The 19,253-nt window shown below is 40.1% G+C and overlaps 1 protein-coding gene across 2 annotated transcripts in view; it reads left to right on the top strand.

Moving 5' to 3' along the window:
• The first annotated feature begins 6,201 nt into the window (after positions 1–6,201).
• Positions 6,202–19,253, top strand: part of LOC129765376 (protein TIS11-like) — a 37,700-nt gene continuing 24,648 nt past the window's right edge. The window contains exons 1-2 of one of the 2 annotated variants that reach the window (XM_055765634.1): positions 6,202–6,386; positions 6,794–7,262. In XM_055765634.1, the coding sequence (XP_055621609.1) occupies positions 7,203–7,262 (60 nt within the window). In that variant the 5' untranslated portion in view covers positions 6,202–6,386; positions 6,794–7,202. Of the gene's footprint in view, positions 7,263–19,253 lie in introns of both variants that reach the window. The other variant, XM_055765633.1, reaches the window with a different exon arrangement.

Here is a 19,253-nt window from a genome sequence, read left to right as displayed (position 1 = left end):
TTGTTGTACTAGCTGACCCAGCATACTTCGTCCCGCCCAAAATTTATTTTTCCTTATCACATTCACGTTTTCTTACTAAACGTACATTCATGGGTCCAAATGCAGAACTGTTCATTGATTGATTTTCTAATCTACCCTTTAAAATTACCCTTTACTATAAAATTCCTAGTACTTCTACCAAAACCAAGATTATTTTCAGACACAATTCTCGTTCAAGATTTTTCAACCACTTGCAAATAACATGTCTCTCCGTTACATGGAATAAATGTTTGATACAGAAAATATGATAGAATAAAGAGCACCTCTAAATCGGACAATTGATTTCTCGAGTTTTGCTCTTATCAACACATTCGGTGATTCATTTTCATTTATATAGATAGAAGAAGGATATAGGTGTGCGTTTTATCACATTAAAATCCATTTCCACTTCCGAACAAAAATCAATTTCGTTAGCGCAAACATCAAATGAACTAACAACGATTGTCACTATGTAATTGTAGAAAGTATGCAAATTGAATTTTCCGAATTTTCCCATTTTCCTTCAGAGTTTTCCAAAATTTTTCAATTGTCATGTTTGGTAGGAATATGTTTTTTTGAAATATGTATATTATTTTCACGGGACCCCCTCTCCATTACAGAGGAGGGAGTCGAACCACCATAGAAACGTTTATCGATTCCTAAAACCTCTATATGCTAAGTTTAATTCCATTTGTTTGTTTAGTTCTCAAGTTGTTCAGCACTCTCCCCTCCCCCTCTTCTTTAGAGAGAAGAAAGGAGTGTTGAACCACCTTAGAAATGTTTCCCCCTAAAACCTCCACATGCCAAATTTGGTTCCGTTTGCTTGATTAGTTCTTGAGTTATACAGAAATGTATGCTTCATTTGTATGACAGGCCCCTCCTCCTCAGAGAGATGGGGGAAGTGTCTATTTACCATAGAAACGTTTCGTGCCCCCTAGAACCTTCACATCCCAAATTCGGCTTCATTTGCTTGATTAGTTTTTGAGTTATGTAGAAATTTGTGTTTCATTTGTATGGGAGCCCCCCGTTGGAGGAGGGGAGGAGTGTCGAACTACTATAGAAACGTTTCGTGTCCCCTAAAACCTTCGCATGCTAAATTTGACTCCATTTGCTTGATTAGTTTTCGAGGGATGGATTATTGGGAATGTGCATTGCATACGGTTGGTAATATGTACAAAACATATATACATTCTACTAATGTTTGCATTACCGAAGGGTATGCTTTTATCGACGGTTTTTCTGGGTGTACAAACCTAGTACGTTTACAGTGAAAAGCTTTTCAATTTGTTGCATTTTCATCGATTTTCAACGAATTTTCTGCCGGCCCTCTAAAATCGTGGTTTCGTTACATAAAAATGACACCCAAATTAATATCGTACATTTTTATATCGCAGCCTCAGTATTGCCAGATACCTTTAGGCCTTGTTCTCACTGCAGCGGGGCGTGTGACGCTTACCGTTCTTACCGATGTGTCCACACCAGGCTGACGTGTCGTGAGCGTGGTTTTGACGTGTGGCTGGCGTGCGAACGAAAACACTTCACGCCGACGATATTTGTATTTCTCCGTTTCTCTCTAGCATATGTTTGTTTTTAGTAGTGACATAACTTAATTTCTGTTTGTTTTTTTTTTTAATTTTTTACGTTTTTCACCCTCCGAGTTTTTAGCCGGATACTTCCAACGATGTTGGAATATAGAAAAATAAACCAATTTTCATTCTTTCATTCAAAAACACACATTGACAATTTTCATAGAACACGCCGAAGTCACGGTGCAATGTGAATGAATTAAAATATCGTGGCGAGAAGTTGACGCCCCGCTGCAGTGAGAACATGGCCTTAGATGGTTTTGACTAAGTAAAATATTGAAATAATACTCCAAGAGCAGCGAAAAAAATATTTTTTGTTGGTGGTAATATAAAGGATTATAGTTATGCTGCTGAATTATGGCATGATCCTGGTAGAGATGGAAATAAAAGACGACGAGTCTGTGCAGAAGTGGAGGTCAATACATCAGCAAAAGGAGCGGCTTAGCTGCACAAATTTGATTCAATATGATAACAAAACCTTCTCGGTTCTTCGGTTTAATGGTTGCTGAAAAACGTGCGAAGCGCACGTGGAGAAAAATTGAACAAGTTTCAAAAATATTGCCGGACTTTTATTATTTAAAATCAAAGTCTCGATGGACCTTCACAAACACTTTCACTCCAGTCTCGATACACTTTTACATCGATTTAATAACGATTTAAATTCATATTCAAAAATCGCATTCAACGTTTCGGGTTTGGATGACCCTAATGTCGTCAAAAAATATTCCTTTTAATTTTACTTTAATTTTGTGGGGAGGAGTTAATCACAAGGTCTCGAATCAACAAGAAAAACTTGCCGCCAGTATTTTTATCTGATGCACTTTTACCAAAATTCACGTTAAAATTAATAACTGCTGTTTTGTTCCGTGTTTATAAATCAATTTCAAAAGAAATCTCTCCGAAAACGCTCATATCTGGTAATCAAAGCAATAATAGTTTGACAGATAATATGCCCTGTTGCATAATCAGTCTCATAATATTAGTTAGAAGTTACAAGGAGCTACAAGTTCTAATATTTTGCGTTGCATAATAATCTTACATCGGACTAAAGATATAAGTACTTGTTTTATTAGTAACGCCTTATCTATCTGTCAAAGTCAAAGTTTGTTTATGGATATTATGGATTTAGTTCATGGATTACCCACTGTTCATATGTGAATTTCCTGACATAGCCTGATATCATTGCATTGGCTTCCTTGGCCAAGCCAATGTAAGGTTGTACTCACTGTATTGTTACAAGTATATAAAGGGTGTGTCACATCAAATTGCATCACGGAAAAAACGCTGTAGAAATTCGCCCAGTAGAACGATCCTTTTGAAAATTTTAGACAGTAAAATAAAAACTATTAAACAACTTTTGGCATTTTCCATTTTTCATACTTCGAGCCCAAGCCCGTATGCTCGTACCTTCCTCTTTACCCCGTCCATAAGGTTCTGTACAACGTCAGGTTGTAGTTTTTTTGAACAGAAATCCATTTTCTCTTGAAGTCCGCCTCCGATTTGACAACTTTAGGGTTCTTCCGGAGCGCCTGCTTCATAATCGCCCAATATTTCTCTATTGGGCGAAGCTCCGGCGCGTTGGGCGGGTTCATTTCCTTTGGCACGAAGGTGACCCCGTTGGCTTCGTACCACTCCAACACGTCCTTTGAATAGTGGCACGAAGCGAGATCCGGCCAGAAGATGGTCGGGCCCTCGTGCTGCTTCAATAGTGGTAGTAAGCGCTTCTGTAGGCACTCCTTAAGGTAAACCTGCCCGTTTACCGTGCCGGTCATCACGAAGGGGGCGCTCCGCTTTCCGCAAGAGCAGATCGCTTGCCACACCATGTACTTTTTGGCAAACTTGGATTGTTTCTGCTTGCGAATCTCCTCCGGAACGCTGAATTTGTCCTCTGCGGAGAAGAACAACAGGCCCGGCAGCTCACGAAAGTCCGCTTTGACGTAGGTTTCGTCGTCCATTACCAGGCAATGCGGCTTCGTCAGCATTTCGGTGTACAGCTTCCGGGCTCTCGTCTTCCCCACCATGTTAAAAATTAAATTTCTACAGCGTTTTTTCCGGGATGCAATTTGATGTGACACACCCTTTATAAACATTTTTCCTTAATTCTAATGTTAGTGATGTAGAAAACCGATTACTCGCGGTCTACTCGAGTTTAGAAGGGTGACATATTTTCTTCAGGAAAAGGAAGGGATATAAGAATATGTTGACAATGTTCACACTCACATTCATCACACTCAATTCTTAAGCATATCTTATATCTAATATGTATTTACATTTCACCTTATTATTGTTAATAAGGAGTGGGGTTGATTTCTCGCGAAGGAAAAGGAAAAGGAGGATATAAGGATAAGGATGTAAGGACAATCAGATACGAAGATCGATAACTTTTAGGAAGACATATATTTGGGACATTTAATCAAAGTCTAACCTAGCCAACACATCTCTCACCGGCACATTGGACTGCCTTCCTCTATCCCGAAAAGAGTTTTCTAAATACGATCTGGCAACAAGATACTCCTTGCACGACCGAACAACGTGTTCGATGTCGTGGTAACCTTGGCCACAAGCACAGATATTGCTATCGACAAGAATAAAACGAAAGAGTAGCGCGTCTAACAAACAGTGATTGGACATGAGTTGGACATGAGTAAAGTCTCGACTCTAGTCCAGACTTTTGAATCATGGTTTGAGGCTAACCTTAGGATAATCGAGTGAAGCCACCGGCCCAATTCATCCTAGTTTCACTTACGGTGCCAGTTAGCGATGTTATTTTTACGAACTAAAGAATAAAATTCATTGAAGGCGATTTGATGCTGATAAATATCGCCTTCAATTGCACCTACCTTTGCCAATGAGTCAACCCTCTCATTACCCGGAATTGAGCAATGTGAAGGGACCCAAACAAAGGTAATGACATAACAGCGTCTGGATAAAGCACTCAAAATTTCGACGCGCTGTGTTAATTGTCAACGATAACTGACACATTGACAAGTGACATACAATATTATTCCGAAACCTATCCGCCGAAGACAAAAATTCTCGCCATGTGCTAACGCTACAGCTTATAAAAAGTTCCATTGTTTATCTATAAATCTATGAATTATTAGTTTCGAAGAACTGAATTGAACTTGAAATATATGTCATAGGCTGTTTCTATATTGGATCAAATAGGATAAAATAGTGGAGAAACTAATTTGTAAGTTTGTAATTTGTTATTGTATATGTGCTAACCTCTAAATAAACCATCATTTCCAGTCGAGTTTACGGGAAAACCGAACTACGAAACAGTTTTTTTTAACAATTCGCATGAACCCAGATAGAGAGACGCATGTATATTGTGTTCATATAAATGACATGAATCGGATCAGTAGAACTTGAGATATCGTGTACGCCAGTTTGAAAAACTGGTTTCGAGAAAAACGCGTTTGAAGTAAGTTCATTGTTAGGCCGCACCAAGTTAGATGCCGAATCTCTAAAATGGCTCTAACTCGGCAAATAATAGGTTTTTCCAAAAGTCCTCCCTGGAGTATTTTCTTGTATGCATAAACAACAAAAATATGAAGAAAAATTTTTTTGATTATTTTCAAATTTCTATACTATAATTATATATATATATATATATATATATATATATATATATATATATATATATATATATATACATATAGTACACCCTAGATATGGTATTCACAAGTTTGGAGTGTTTTTACACTAAAATTAGAAAACAAAAATAGAAACAGGTAATCTAACGCATTTCAATGAAAATGTGTTCTGGAAAACTGCGCGAATGTTTCAAGTTAACATTTTCGGGTTAACCCAATCATAGGCGTTTACTTTTTTGATTTACAGTGTTGAATATACCTGTCTTGAACGAAATAGAAGAACCCAGAGTGTTAATCGAAATGATTTTGAGTGGGTTCAACGTTTTTAATTTTCCCAAAAGTGTGAACAAAAAAGTTAATCAATTTTTTCAGGAATTACGATTTATATTAAGATGAACAATAATATTCAATAAAAAGAAATTACAAAAAAACACAATTTCATATCATTTAATATACTTTTGGAAGCGAGTACATTTAGGAAGAAGCTTGGAGACGTAGGTCAAACAATATTGTTGAGAATGTAGACAGGAAAAAGGGATTCTTATGTATGTACAATATATACAATCCTTTATATACGCAACGCTCGTTATCGTATCGCAAACCCTAGCAATCCTCTTCGCAGCGCCTACCGTATGCAAACAGTGAGAGATCAGAACAAAAACAGCAAACGAATCTCTCACTCACACCCTCGCATGCGCGCACCACCGCCAAGCAGAAGAAACAAACAAACCAAGAGAAAAAAAAACATATGAAACGTAAACCTCATTTCACACAGGGCCTGTTTCATAGTAAAAACACACCACCCCATCCGGAGGGGTTGCAAACAATCGCACTCTCGGAATTTTGTCCATCCCCACCATATAGCGACAAGAGAACCATTTTTGCTCTTTCTTCTCGCTCTCTGATTCGACACTCTTCCATTCTTTCTCTCTCCATCTCTCGAAAAAGAATCCCTCGCTGCCGCAGCGCGCTACGCTTAGGGCATATCGACGTATCGCTCCAGCCAAACGCAAGTCAGTTTTGAAACGAGCGGCGTACAGAGTAGAGGTAGCCAGTTTTACACACTCCCGTCTCAGCAAGTGAAGAAGCAAAACTTATTTTAAAAGCAATCTTTCTTTAGTACAAGGCGAGCGAGCTCATATAGTTGTTAAACTGACTGGGAAGTTTTCGAACACTTTCTTCGGTAAGGAACAGCAACAGCAAACAAACAAACAAAAAACAGGCCCAACAAAACAAACACGTTCTACGCGCGGAAATCGCGTATTGACGATCGTGTCGCGTATTGTAGAAATCGTTCTTCTGTTCTTCGCCGCCCACGCGCGCCTCCCGTTTATCGAAACCCCCCGCTAACATCGAGAAAAAAAGAAAAAAACACCGCACCACCATCGAGGCGGACAGCGGCAGAGAGTTTGTTCTAGTTTTTGCAGTTTTGGTCAAAAATTACTTGTGGAACAAACCGTGAAATATCCGAGAAAAAAAAAAAGAATTATCCTCGTCCGTGTGTTTGTGTGCCACAAAACAGCCACCACCAACAACAACAACAAAAAAGACAGTGTGTGATTTCTGATTTCTTTCTTTTTTTCTTTGCAGAAAAAAGAAGAAGAGTGCCTTGATGTAAGAAATATAAAGAAGAAAGAGAAGAAGTTTTGAAAAAAAAATTATAAAGTTCGACCTGCCCGGGGCCATAAGAATATAAAGTGCAAAGAAGAAATAAAAGGTGTGAAGTGAGCAAAAGAAGATCAATATTTGCCAGAGAGCAAAGTGCATTTTCCGCGACGTTCGTCGAAAGTTCCAAATTGAAAGAAGAGTGAGTGCGCTTGTCAGAAAGTCAGGGTTTGATACCGATAGCAGCACCAGCAGCAGCAATAGTGCATTGTAGTAGAATAGAGTCGGTCGACACTGACAACAAGTTGCAGCAGCTTCAGAAAAGAGCAGAAGATCGTCGGAACGGAACTGAACATAATAACGCAGCAGTAACCAACGAAGAGACACAGAGAGGATGTCTACCGCGATAATGCACACCGGGGCGTTCTACGACTTTGGTGATTTCACACTGAAGGTAAGTGGCTCTGAAACCATGTGACCATGTGACCCGGGGTTTGCGCCTGGGTTGATGTTCGAGGCGTTGAAGTCGCTGCTGACCATAATGCTGGGAGGTTTTTGCTGCGCATGTGCAGCGATTCTACCCTAGCGCGATGACTACCTGTTGATTCCGCGTTGACGGGTGAGAATGGGGTGTTCGATCTGAGTAGGCGAAATGCTGTCAGTTGGGTTATGTTTCTGCTGTGAGTTTTGGAACTGAATGGTGCAAATTTTTGCATTTGTTGTGTGCAAGGTTGCCAACCACAATTTTGAAGAATCAGCAAGAGTGAAAATATGGAACAGAAAGGAATCAGGATAGCTCATTTCGGGTTGGCTGGAAATCATTTTATAGGCACACAGACATTTATTCAATTGTATATGCACGATTTTGTTTCACAATCTTTCGCCATCTTTCACGCAGCTTAAAAATTTGATCCACCTAGTATATGTTTGCTTCTCGTCGAAAACTGAAGATAGAGATGCAATCCATTTATGGTTTTTCGGTCAAATTGTGTGGCACTGATCACAATTACTGATTCCTGTCGCTCCATTTCTTCATCAGAATCAACGCTTCTTCCGGAAACGACCGATTAGGATGATTTCCTGTGATATGAAAATGATGCATGGATTCAGCTTCGAGATCAATTGCGAAAGATTATACAAAGACACTAGATTTTTTTGTCAAATGCGATTGCAATTCAAACTTTGAACCGCATTCGAATATTACAAATCAGCCTTGAAGTATGAATTCTGGAGTGAGAGAGAAAAAAATTGCAGCATTATCCTCATTCTTCAGTTTTATCAGTTCGCGAAATTCATAAATCCATTTCGAATATCGCAAAACGAATATCGTATTGGATTTGCAGGTGGAATAAATGCACTTTTAGAATAAAAATAATAATTGAAAATTTTCTTTTCCGTATCGAATGTGCATTCTACTTAATAGAGGAATGCGGTTTCTCGCAAATGGTATACAAGTATTTTTGTCCCATGCAATTATTTATTCAGGCTCATTAGCATTTAATCTGTAACAGAGCTGGGTTTTAATTGTGTACATGTTACATGTTAACGGTTTCTATAAATTGTAAATTACACAGGAGCCTCTTTTAGGCGAAGAAGTATTTCTTCTGTTCTTCCCTCGTTCAGCAGACCGGACAGCGGAGACAGTTGATGTGATCATTGTTGTGTTATTAATAGCACGCCAGTCCGATGATTTTTGTTTTCTTGTTGCAAGCAAAGCTTGCATGATGATTGTTGCGTGCAGAGATGCCAACCTTTCCAGACTTTTTGGCACGCTCCCTGAAATCCTCACAAACACTCAATTGTTCTGCTATTTTTCTGGTTGGAAATTAGAATTGTCGTAATAGCTCGCCGGTCCGTACTTGTATAATTGAATTAAATTCTCCTGACACAAAGCTGTACCTAACTTTTTCTCTCATACATATTACTAGTTGCAAATTGGCTGATTGAGCTTTTCCAAAGTTAAAATCCCTTATTATTTCCTCTACAAATTAGTTTTGGATAATTTAATGAAATCGAATATTTGACGAATTAAACCATTATAAAGAGCTTAAGTTTGAGAAACAACATCACTTTTTATTATGTGTATGAACGAGTAGCCACAGAGTAATATGCCAAAACTTGTGAAAAAGTCTAGGTCTGCTGTGTGCCAGATTATCAGGAAGTTTGGAGAGCACTGCACTCTTGAAGATTTGTCAAGATCCAGAACAAGAAGAGGTGCTCCCAATCCAGAAATCGATCAGAAATGTGTAAAGCTTTTGCTGTCCGGTCAATTGGACTCTGTGCGGGAAAAAAAACTCAAGGTTAACATCGAAACCGTTCAGATTATCAAACGGAGGAACAACATCGGACACCGAAACGGACCGCGGAACGGGCAAAGGAACGATGTCGGATGTTGGATACGATCGTGAAAAAAGCGAAAACACTGTTGCATTTCGATGGGTGATGAAACTTATTGCAAACTAGACCCAACAACCCTTCCGGGGCCACAATTTTACGATGCTGTTGTTGGCAAAGAAGTACCAGATGCTAAATGGTGGATTAGAATGGACAAGTTTGTTCTTGTGGAAAAACAAAATTATAGGAGGTTGTGTTCAAGACACGACCGCATCGTTGACGTAGAATTAAGCTATAGTTTAATTCAAGTTGCTTCTTAATAGATGCGGATATTATTTTATAATGCTACGAAAATTTTGAAATAACAATTCTACCAGTTTGGTCGCCCTGAAATGTTTTTTTATTGTAGAATCAATTGACGATAATTGTTTGATGATTCATTCTTGTGCTCCTCTTCGTTCTTCTTCTTTTCCTTTGTTCACGGAGACTTTACATCTTACGGTTTCCCCTTCGTTGCCCGTCGATAAGTTGCTCATTATTGACAGCTCTGTTCGGGAAAGCACACAAATGGACAGAACAAAGGTATGAGGAAATGGTAATGCTTGCAATTTTCATCATATACAGACTATGGGATGTATGGTATGTATAGTAATGTATAGCATATCAAACAAATCTTAGTGAATAGTTATTAACGTTAACTTTATTTCATAAAAACGTGACCTGTTTTCCGATTTGGCACCCTTAATGAAGGCGTAGTTCTACGTCAAAAAGTTTGTCATATTCCACAACAGGAACCATAAACGCTGATAACTATCGAAAGGAGTGCATTCAAAAGAGTCTTGTTGATGTGTATCTTCAACAATGAACCCCACCTTCAGACGGATGGAAGAGAAGCACAGTCAATCGATGGGTTTAAGAAAATGTGGTCATCTGCTTAACCCGGAAACTGTGAACAGGCTTATGAGAGGAGTTCGAGGAAAAGTACACCAGTTTCATCATTAGATGAGTTTGGTCAGGGTTTTCATGTTGTTCTTTTTGTAGGGTAATAAACCTTCATTTTTCAAAAAAAAACGTGCATAAATTGGTTGAAAAATAATGAAGATATCTCCTCAACAAAGTGTCCGTTTGTTGAAATAAACAGTTCTTATGATGTTAAATAGTGTCCAAATCGATGCAACAATATCATGGAATGTCTAGACAAAAAGCGTTCAAAATCTCATTTTCATTCAGACTTATTCAAATGCTATATGTATAAAATTGGTGAGATGGAGAAAAAAAAACCATTGACATCAAGTCGTATCTAATATTGGAACGTTATTTTTTTAAAATCTGTAAATTCTGTATGGAATCCAACAAATCAGTAATCTGTAATCTTGGTTTAAAAATGTCCGAAAAATCTGTATAAATACAGATCATTCTTTAGATATGGTAACCCTGCTGCGTGGTGCAGTATCAAATTACGATGTAATGTAAGCCCCTTCTCGGACTGGTTTGTTTGTGCTCTGTGCTCCCCGCTCCCCCGTGGACCCCTTCCGGCTAACGAATATCGAGTTTGGTCTCGTTGCAATAGCCACAGTAATATAGTGGAAAGAGAAAACCTGTTATTTGCCAACCTCATAGCAGCGGCCAGCTATTGCTGCTGCTGTTGCTTACGAACACATGCAGCACTCCGGGGAAGTGTTATAATTAAGTCATATCCGAAGATCGTCGACATCGGCCGGTGGCTGGCTGTCACCTGTTTCGGTGAAAAACTTCAGCCAACTCACCCCTAACCGACCAAGCTATGAGAGCCTGCGATCCCTATCGGGTTTCGCTGCGTCGTCGCGTCCGGTGCACGGAACCCCCTGAATTGGGTTGGGCCTAGACCAGCAACACCCGAGCCCCATGATGGGTGGGTTTTGGAGATAATACTTAATCGATGAGGTAAGCGCCTCATGACCGAAACACAGCTCCAGCTGCTGCTGCTGCTTACTCAGTGAAAGTTATTTATTTATATTAAAAAGTTGTGCACCAGACAGCGCAAAGTGGATGCGGCTGGGTTGCTACAGTATGGTCAACGCTTATCACCTCCCCACCCCCTAGTAGACCAGACCGAGTAACCAACAAACCGTCGAAAAGAGTTGCAACACTCAAAGTTTTCCTGTGTTTTTTTTTCACGAGAAATTAAATAACAAGATGTATTATGCAAATCTGACCCAACACAGCAGACCCCGACCGGTGGTTTCGGTTTGTTAATTAATCTTTTGCGGGACAAAACAATGCGGGAATCGCTGTCGTGAATCGAATTCGCCAGTCGACCCTTCCATCGAGAGGAAGGTGAACACGATTCGCCTTTATCATTCTCGAGCGAAAGGAGATAAGAACGAGCACTGTTACAACCTCTGCTGGTGGTGATAACAACCGCACCAGCGTCGTAAAATATCTGATATCACGAATTTCGTAGATAACGATTTGATTACTGCTGCCAGGGAGATTCCACTCGCGAGCGAGTGTCTAAATTTAGAGCGCATTAGACATAATGAACTCAACTGAAGCAATATATCCATTACGCTCGGAATGATTGTTTGAACGTTGATAGGACGAAACTCGAAAGTTCAAATATGAGTGCTAACTCGTCACACTTTGGATCACAAATTACTGCACACAACCAGAGATGGCAACCTTGCTGAGTTTCACGGGATTTCCTAGACTTTTTGGCACGTTACCGATATCCTGACAAACTTTCAATATTGTCTGAGTTTTTTGAAATGATCCTGATTTTTTTCTGATTTTGTACATTTTTCTTTATCTGAATGAAAATTATCTTCCGTTTTCCTGGTTAGTGATTTGATCGTTATTAGTTTCCCTAACTAGCTTTCATATGTAGAATCTCCGGTCCGCACTTGAATAAAATTTAATCTTTCTTTCGCTTAATATCTATCTGTTTCGAAGCAATTTGCGTTTTCGAAGATATGCTGTCGACATTTATTAAAACTTGAATTTGTCGCGAAAGAAAGATACTCTATCGGATTATCACGCCCGAAGTTAGTTTCAAATCGTTATATTTTGAATGAAAAATGAATCTTCACTCTTACGTAACCATTTGCTTTATACATTATCTGCTATTTGCATAAAAACTCATCATAACAAATTGTGACGATTTTTTGGGAAACAAAAGCATAATTTTTACAGAGGCAACAGGTGACCAAGTGACCAAACTACCTGCAACATTTTGTATTGTGATGATAGATTTAAACATTTCTATTTCTTAGTATTTATCCATTGAGGTACATATTGAGGTGGAGCAGTAGGCGAAGTACAGGGTTTTCCATTTCGGGCTTCCGAAAGTATACAGCCCTGCGCTGACAACCGTTTGACATAGCTGTCAACCAAAGCGTCATATCGTTAGTTGAATGTCTGCCATTTTACAATATGGATCGTTTTAGCATCGCACAACGTGTTAATTTTGTTAAATTATACTATAAAAATGATGAAAAACCGGCAAATGTTTTTCGAGCAGTACGGACGGATTTTGGTCGTCATGGACGGCCTACAGAGCACACAATCGCTAATGTAGTGCGTAAATTCGAACAAACTGGATCCGTAGCGGATATTGTGAAACCTGTGCATATATATTGCAAGAACGCGTATGGTGCCCTGATATGTCGAAGAATGCAGAAACTTGCCAACAAGTATGTTTTCAACAGCAATGGCGAAAGTTCCGACCAACTGCTGGAAGGATATGGTCAATAAAATTAAGTTTTATGGGAAACTTGTCCCATTAAATTGTCTTTTTTAGTTCTTTTCTGGTGCCATACCCAAAACCCGGAACGATGTGTAGCAATCTTTCGACCAGAACCAGGTTTCCGTTCAATGCTCTCATTCTTCTTCGGAAGTGTAGGAATATTACAGATACCGGAACGGACTCACAGTACTTGACGATGTCCATTTTCTTGAAGCTCCCAGTGCGCACAAACCATGGAGCGCATTTAGTTTACTGTTTTTGCCATAACTTTCGCAGTTCAACTGAGAGCGCTGTCAAATTTTGTTTGAAAACTCATGGGTTGCTATGATTGTCGATACACAAGTGGCAGAACCTGTCCATATCTGAAGCAAGTGGCTTCGTAGCAACTTCATGGTCATTTTTCGAGCGCTGACAGCTCTCCATTTTTTAAATTGTTTAAATTGTGATACTGTAGAGTTTTGGAAAAAATATATAAACGATCAAAAAATCTCTGCAAAATTCTCTCAATGACTAAAACTACAACTCTATGGCCAGAATACGTGAAAACAAACATGTTCTGAGAGGCTAGAATTTTCAAGGTGCGTAAAAGATGGCGAAAGATTGTAGAACAAAATAGGAAGAAAGTAGAATGTAGAATGAAATTGAATAAATGTAAGTCTGTCAATAAAACTCCCGCTCGTTTAGTGTGTCAGCCTCGTCAATCTTATTGTTTCATGGCGACCGTGACAAGACCCGAGCCTGCAATCTTCGGATTCACAATAACTATGCCTCTTAATACTAGATACTAGAGCTAAAATTAGAAAGTTTTTGACACCAAAAACACAGATTTTATCATGGCAACCCTGCCACACAGTGCAGCTGCATGCGAGCGTTCTTCAACAGGAACTGAAATTGACAATTTTTCCATCACAATCTGTCGTCCTCCAGTACCAAAATGGAGGTCGTGATCGAGCGTATCTCGGAACGCATTAAAAGAACATTGGCACCGCTGCTGCGAGTTTGCGTCAATGTCTCGGTACATTTGACAGCAACAACAACAGCGCCCCACAAAAAAAAATCTCCAGCCTCAACTAGCGGCAATTGAGCTTGATGAAGACAAGTGGTGAAGAAAAGTCCCGCCGCATAGCGCGACCTGCTCTCTACAAGGGAACCATACTCTCCGCGAGGATAGAATTAAACAAGCAGAAATTGAATCTTATTCAAAATTTGTGGCCCCTCTCGCGCCGTTGGCGCGCCACAGCACACCACGCTACACGCGGGGGGGAATGGACCCGGAACTTGCGAGATTACTCACAGCAGTTTTCGAGATCGGCTTAACTCGACACACCGAGGCAATGTTGTACTGTGGGTTTTTTTTCATACTATTAATTGCTTTTTATTCGAAAACGCCACAAATCAGACTCTGGCGAGGGCCCACTAACTACTAGCAGGCGACCATTTGGCGCCAACGAGAACCGGAGTCGTGAACCGTGGTCGTAGTCGTCGTCCCGCTCAATAGGAGCGTTTATTTAAATTCACACTCATTTATTACTTTAATGGCTTGGCACAGATGATTATTGCTCGAGTTCGCACCGGAGAGGAGAAGGGGGTTCCAGCTTGTCAAATTAACGGTAACCGCCCAGTCCGGTCCAGTTGGCGTATAAAGACGCCTCTTGTTGGTGGGAAATGAAAGTAAAATTGTGCAATGGTCTTTGCATCGTAAGACTCGCTTTTGCCTTCAGCAAAATAGGATCCACTTGATTGAATCACCGATTGAGCCGCACAAAGAGCCTTCCGGTTGCGGGGAGTTTGGAACCTGCTTGAAGAGCACTTGACCTTGAACTGTTCCCCCCGCGGGGAACAGGAAATACATTGACAGGGACCGGCTGAGCGTTTGTTTATGTTTATGTTCCCGAACCACTCGGTTGTGTGTTGTCGATGAAACAAACAACACCGAACCGAACAATACGCGGAAGTTCTGACTTGTGTCGCGCTCTGCCTTCTAATCGCTTCACCTTCTGCGGCAGCAGCTCATGTGGTTAGCATTTTTTCCCGCGCCAAAACCCGCACCGACAATTAAACTAAATTCCACAAGTCGCACACATTCATTATCATTACTTAGCGCACAGCTCAACTTCTGTGTGCCACAGTTTGTGTTGTTTTTTTTATTTCATTCGCCCCTCCACATCCCTTCCGATAAAGGTAAACCCGTGGTGAGCGCGCCGCGATGAGTCACAGAACTTTCGAACGTAAACAAATTGCGTAATTTTTCACCACAGCTTGCGCACTGCGCACCAACAGGCTGAGAGGGGGTCAACCAACAGCAGTCAAGGAATTTTATTTCCCCCTTACTTCCGGCGAAAACACGAGCGGCGACCCGCATTCGATCGCTGCGACATTTCGCGCCGAACCTTGAAATCGAACCTCTCACACTCCACACACAAACCCTCCTTTCTTTTTTCGAAAGCCTGGATCGCACTCTAAATTATGCGGGTGTTATTCTGTGTTCCCCCTTCAAACCCGCAGATACGGGCAGGTTCAGGATTTTCGCTCGTTCCCTCGACGACAACGTCTTCCATACTAGGGTGAAAATGATTCTCCGGGTGTGTTGCGCCTAGGGGAACAACATTCCCACGGTTCACGACAGACTTGGGTCGGGTCAGTGCAATAATTTCAACAGGGAAAACAACCTGCTATCGCGGAATGTGTTCAAACTGTGGGGTGGGGTTCCGGTTCAGGGCGCAACAGGTGAATTTTGCGCTCTGTTTATGGATACCGAGTTAAAAATCAAACCGAATCATTATCATTCTCGAAGTATAACTAAAGGAAACCACTTTGTATTTGATTTGTGAGACCAAGAAACTCAAATTTATTTATTGAACATATTTCTCGGACGATCCACGCAATGAAAAAAAAACTGCGGAGACGATGGCTTCCGTATTGGTACGAACACAGGAGATGTTTTGGCGGTTTCAGTGCCATCAAATATCATGCGCAATACAGGGAGAAAAATTCGTTTCAACGCAGGTTAATTTTTGCTCGAAGTCCAAGCGATTATAAATCTGTCTTCGCTATTACTTTTGATTCGTCCTCGGGTGTATATTTTAGATCTACAATCAATTGAATAGAAGCGACTAGCGCACCTATGACACCTAAAATCTTGGCAATCTGTCATTTCAGTTTTGTTGTTGTGTTAGTACGCAAAACATTTGTTGGCGCTGGCAATTTGTTGATCTGAGGTGAAAAATGCCGAAAAAAATATGTTTGAGTAAATCAGAACAAAGAGTTGTTCGTGAACTGAAGAAAACTGGTATGAGTAACCGGGAAATAGGAAGGGGAGTAAACAGATCCGAAACATCGATTCGAAATGTGCTGAAGAACGGTGGAAAATACAGTGGTGGTAAAAATAATAGGTAAATTTGATAAAAAATGGTAAATGAACGGCTTACTTCATAGTTTTACATATCAATTTAATTGTTGTAACTTAATAATTAGTCACACAATCATTGGATTAATAAAGAAAAACAATAAAATATTCGGCAACGTTCACATTTTTCGGTGGAAAATGAAATAGATACAAATCAATAATCAAAAAGAAAACGCATTCATTGTTTCAAATGAATACTTAATATGTTCTATTGAGTGAACTGTTAGTATTTAGTCGGAAATCCATTACTTTTCAATACAGCTTCGCAACGTCATGTCAACGACAAGCTTCTGTCTTCTGATGTTTCTACCGGAATAGCATACCAATAATCGCGTTCCACAACCCGTCCCGGTTTTTGTGTTTCATATTGGCGATATTTCTCTTGACTTCGTTCCAAAAATTTTCTATTGGATTGAGGTCCGGAAACTGCGCTGGCCAGTTCAAAACGTCAATTTCTTTTACAACGAACTATTGTTTCACCTTTTTTGAGGTGTCTTTATGATCCTTATGCTGTTGGAATCTCCATTTTCATGGCATTTCTTCCTCATTTCAAGATGCCAAAGTATTTTTTCTGTGTTGCAACCCCCGCCAGCTTGATGGTCTTCTTCGTCGGCTATCTGTACCGAATGAATTTACTTTTGTTTCGTGACTCCAAAGCACATTTCTGAAATAGCTGGCTCCATGTTCAGCAAATAACAGTCTTTTTTACGATTTCTTTCCGATACGAAAGGAGTTTTTCTGACGGCACACGAGCACGGTATTTACAATCAATCAAGCGGTTCCGGATTGTTCTAGTCGTCAATTCCAGTCCAAATTCCTTTTTGATGCCTGTAGGTGTAAGGAAAGGATCTTTTTTCACCAATTACAATATTCGGCGGTCATTCGCCGAAACTAGTTTTCCTTTTTCGTCCTCGTGTTTCTGATTTCTTCCGGTATTTCAGGGCATTTGTGACCATATTCTGTGAGCAGCCGCTGGTTTCTGCTAGTTATTTAAAAGTTTTACCTTTGTATCGTAGGTTTTTGATCATCGGGACTGCAATGTCCCGTCATGCATATGGCATGACGAAATGAATGGGATAACGTTGTATTTTCGGATGAAAAGAAATTCAATTTAGATGGTCCTGATTGTTGTGCAAACTACTGGTATGATTTGAGGAAGGAACCTGAGCTTGAGGTGAAGCTGAGCCGAAACTGTGGAGGCGCAATATTCATGATTTGGGGTGATTTTTCACGTCATGGAAATATCCCTCTTGCTAACAATTTCAACCAGGATGAGTTCAGAAAAGTACATGGAATTACTGGAAGACGATCTGGTACCATTTACCGAGGATTTTATGGCTGTAGACTTTGCAGCACTTAGCCTCATAATCATTTCGTCTTTCTGAGGAACAAAGGTACTTCCGGTGCGTTTCGTCATTAAAATGATCATCTTGGAATATCGAGACAAAACGCAAAAACAACACCGTGACCGGCGAAACTTGAACTTTGAATGAAAACAGATGGAAGATGCAAATGTCACTTTTCACACACTTGCAAAAATTTTAGTCAAAAACAAAGTTTTAATCGAAAACAAAATATACTGAGAAAAAATTATGATTTGTTCATGAAAACTGAATTTCTGATGAAAATCAGGACAAATGCTAGGATATGAAAAATAAATCAGAACGCCCTTTTGGGATCTCAAAATCAGGGCATACTCGGCTAACTAAGGACGGATGGTGTCCCTAGTTTGTTGTTGCATAACCATCACTTAACCGTGACAAAGTCGTCGTTGTGTCACTGTGGCCTTAGCCCCGTATCGATCGCCTCGAATTCGCGATTAGATAATAGATAGAGAGATTCGCCACGCGAAAAAAAAGCTCTCTTAATTATGTTTTTTTGCCTCTCATAATCCACTCATGGACGGCTTTTTGGACGGCGCTCCGCGTTTGTTATGCAATTTCGAAATCCAAACGCGCGGGCATCATTGAAGCTCAAAGACTTCTGCTTCGCGTGGCTGGTTTTCGCACACTCTGCGCTCCGGGCGCCGGGAATAATGGATCCAGCTCGGATTCTAATAAAAAGTAAGAGTTTAATCACCACAGTTTGTTTTCACTGGTTTCACTCGGGAAAAATTCTATGTATGAAAAAGAGAAAACACAAAAAAAGCAAGCACAACACACCAAAGGAGGAAGTGGAAATTGCATAAATTAATGGTTCTTTTGCTACCGCTCGCTTCCTCCTCCCCCATAAGCGTCAACTTGTTCCATGTTGCGCGCGCAGTTTGGTGTTTTTCTGCTGCTGTTGTGTGGGTTTTGTTCCGCGTGTAACCCTCGTTCGTAATAACAAAAAAAAACCGAGTTACGAATAAATCAAGCACGCACACAGATCCTCCGCCATCAGGTAGCAGCGAGCGAGAACTATATGAACAGGTAATTTTGTTTTTCTCTTCAGGCTTCGATGAGCACACATTCATAGGCACCAATTCCATCATTAGCAACTGAAGAGTAGCACTTGAGTGGTTCTAGATTTTGTGGGGTTTTTACGTTTCTGAACTTCGGATAGGCCTATCCAAATTGATGGGAAAATCAGCTGGATTGAATCAACTTTATTCCCGTCTAATAAATTATCAGTAACGCGGTAATTGCGATCAAAGTTTCATTTTCATGGTGAGCATAGGCAATGCAAAAACCATTTTATTGTTCCGTTTGGACCTGCTGGTATTTCATAGATCCTAAAAGTGAAAACACGTAGTTTTTTTTATCTAGTCGTTGGTCAGCCTTGCGTGGCAAGGACCAATATCTAACTGCATTGACCTTCAACATCGGCGGGGTTCTCTACCGTCAATGCAGTACTGAAACATAAGCCACACCATATGTTGAATACACCGATATCAATTGCTTCGACGGCCACCTAGAAAATCTACAGGAAATGTTTGACAAAAAAGAGGATTTTTTTATGAAAATAAAGTCATCACAATCATTCATTCTCTACACTTAGAA

This window comes from Toxorhynchites rutilus, chromosome 2 (assembly GCF_029784135.1).
Source record: "Toxorhynchites rutilus septentrionalis strain SRP chromosome 2, ASM2978413v1, whole genome shotgun sequence".
NCBI classification, from domain to species: domain Eukaryota; kingdom Metazoa; phylum Arthropoda; class Insecta; order Diptera; family Culicidae; genus Toxorhynchites; species Toxorhynchites rutilus.
This window is presented reverse-complemented; position numbering and strand designations above follow the sequence as displayed.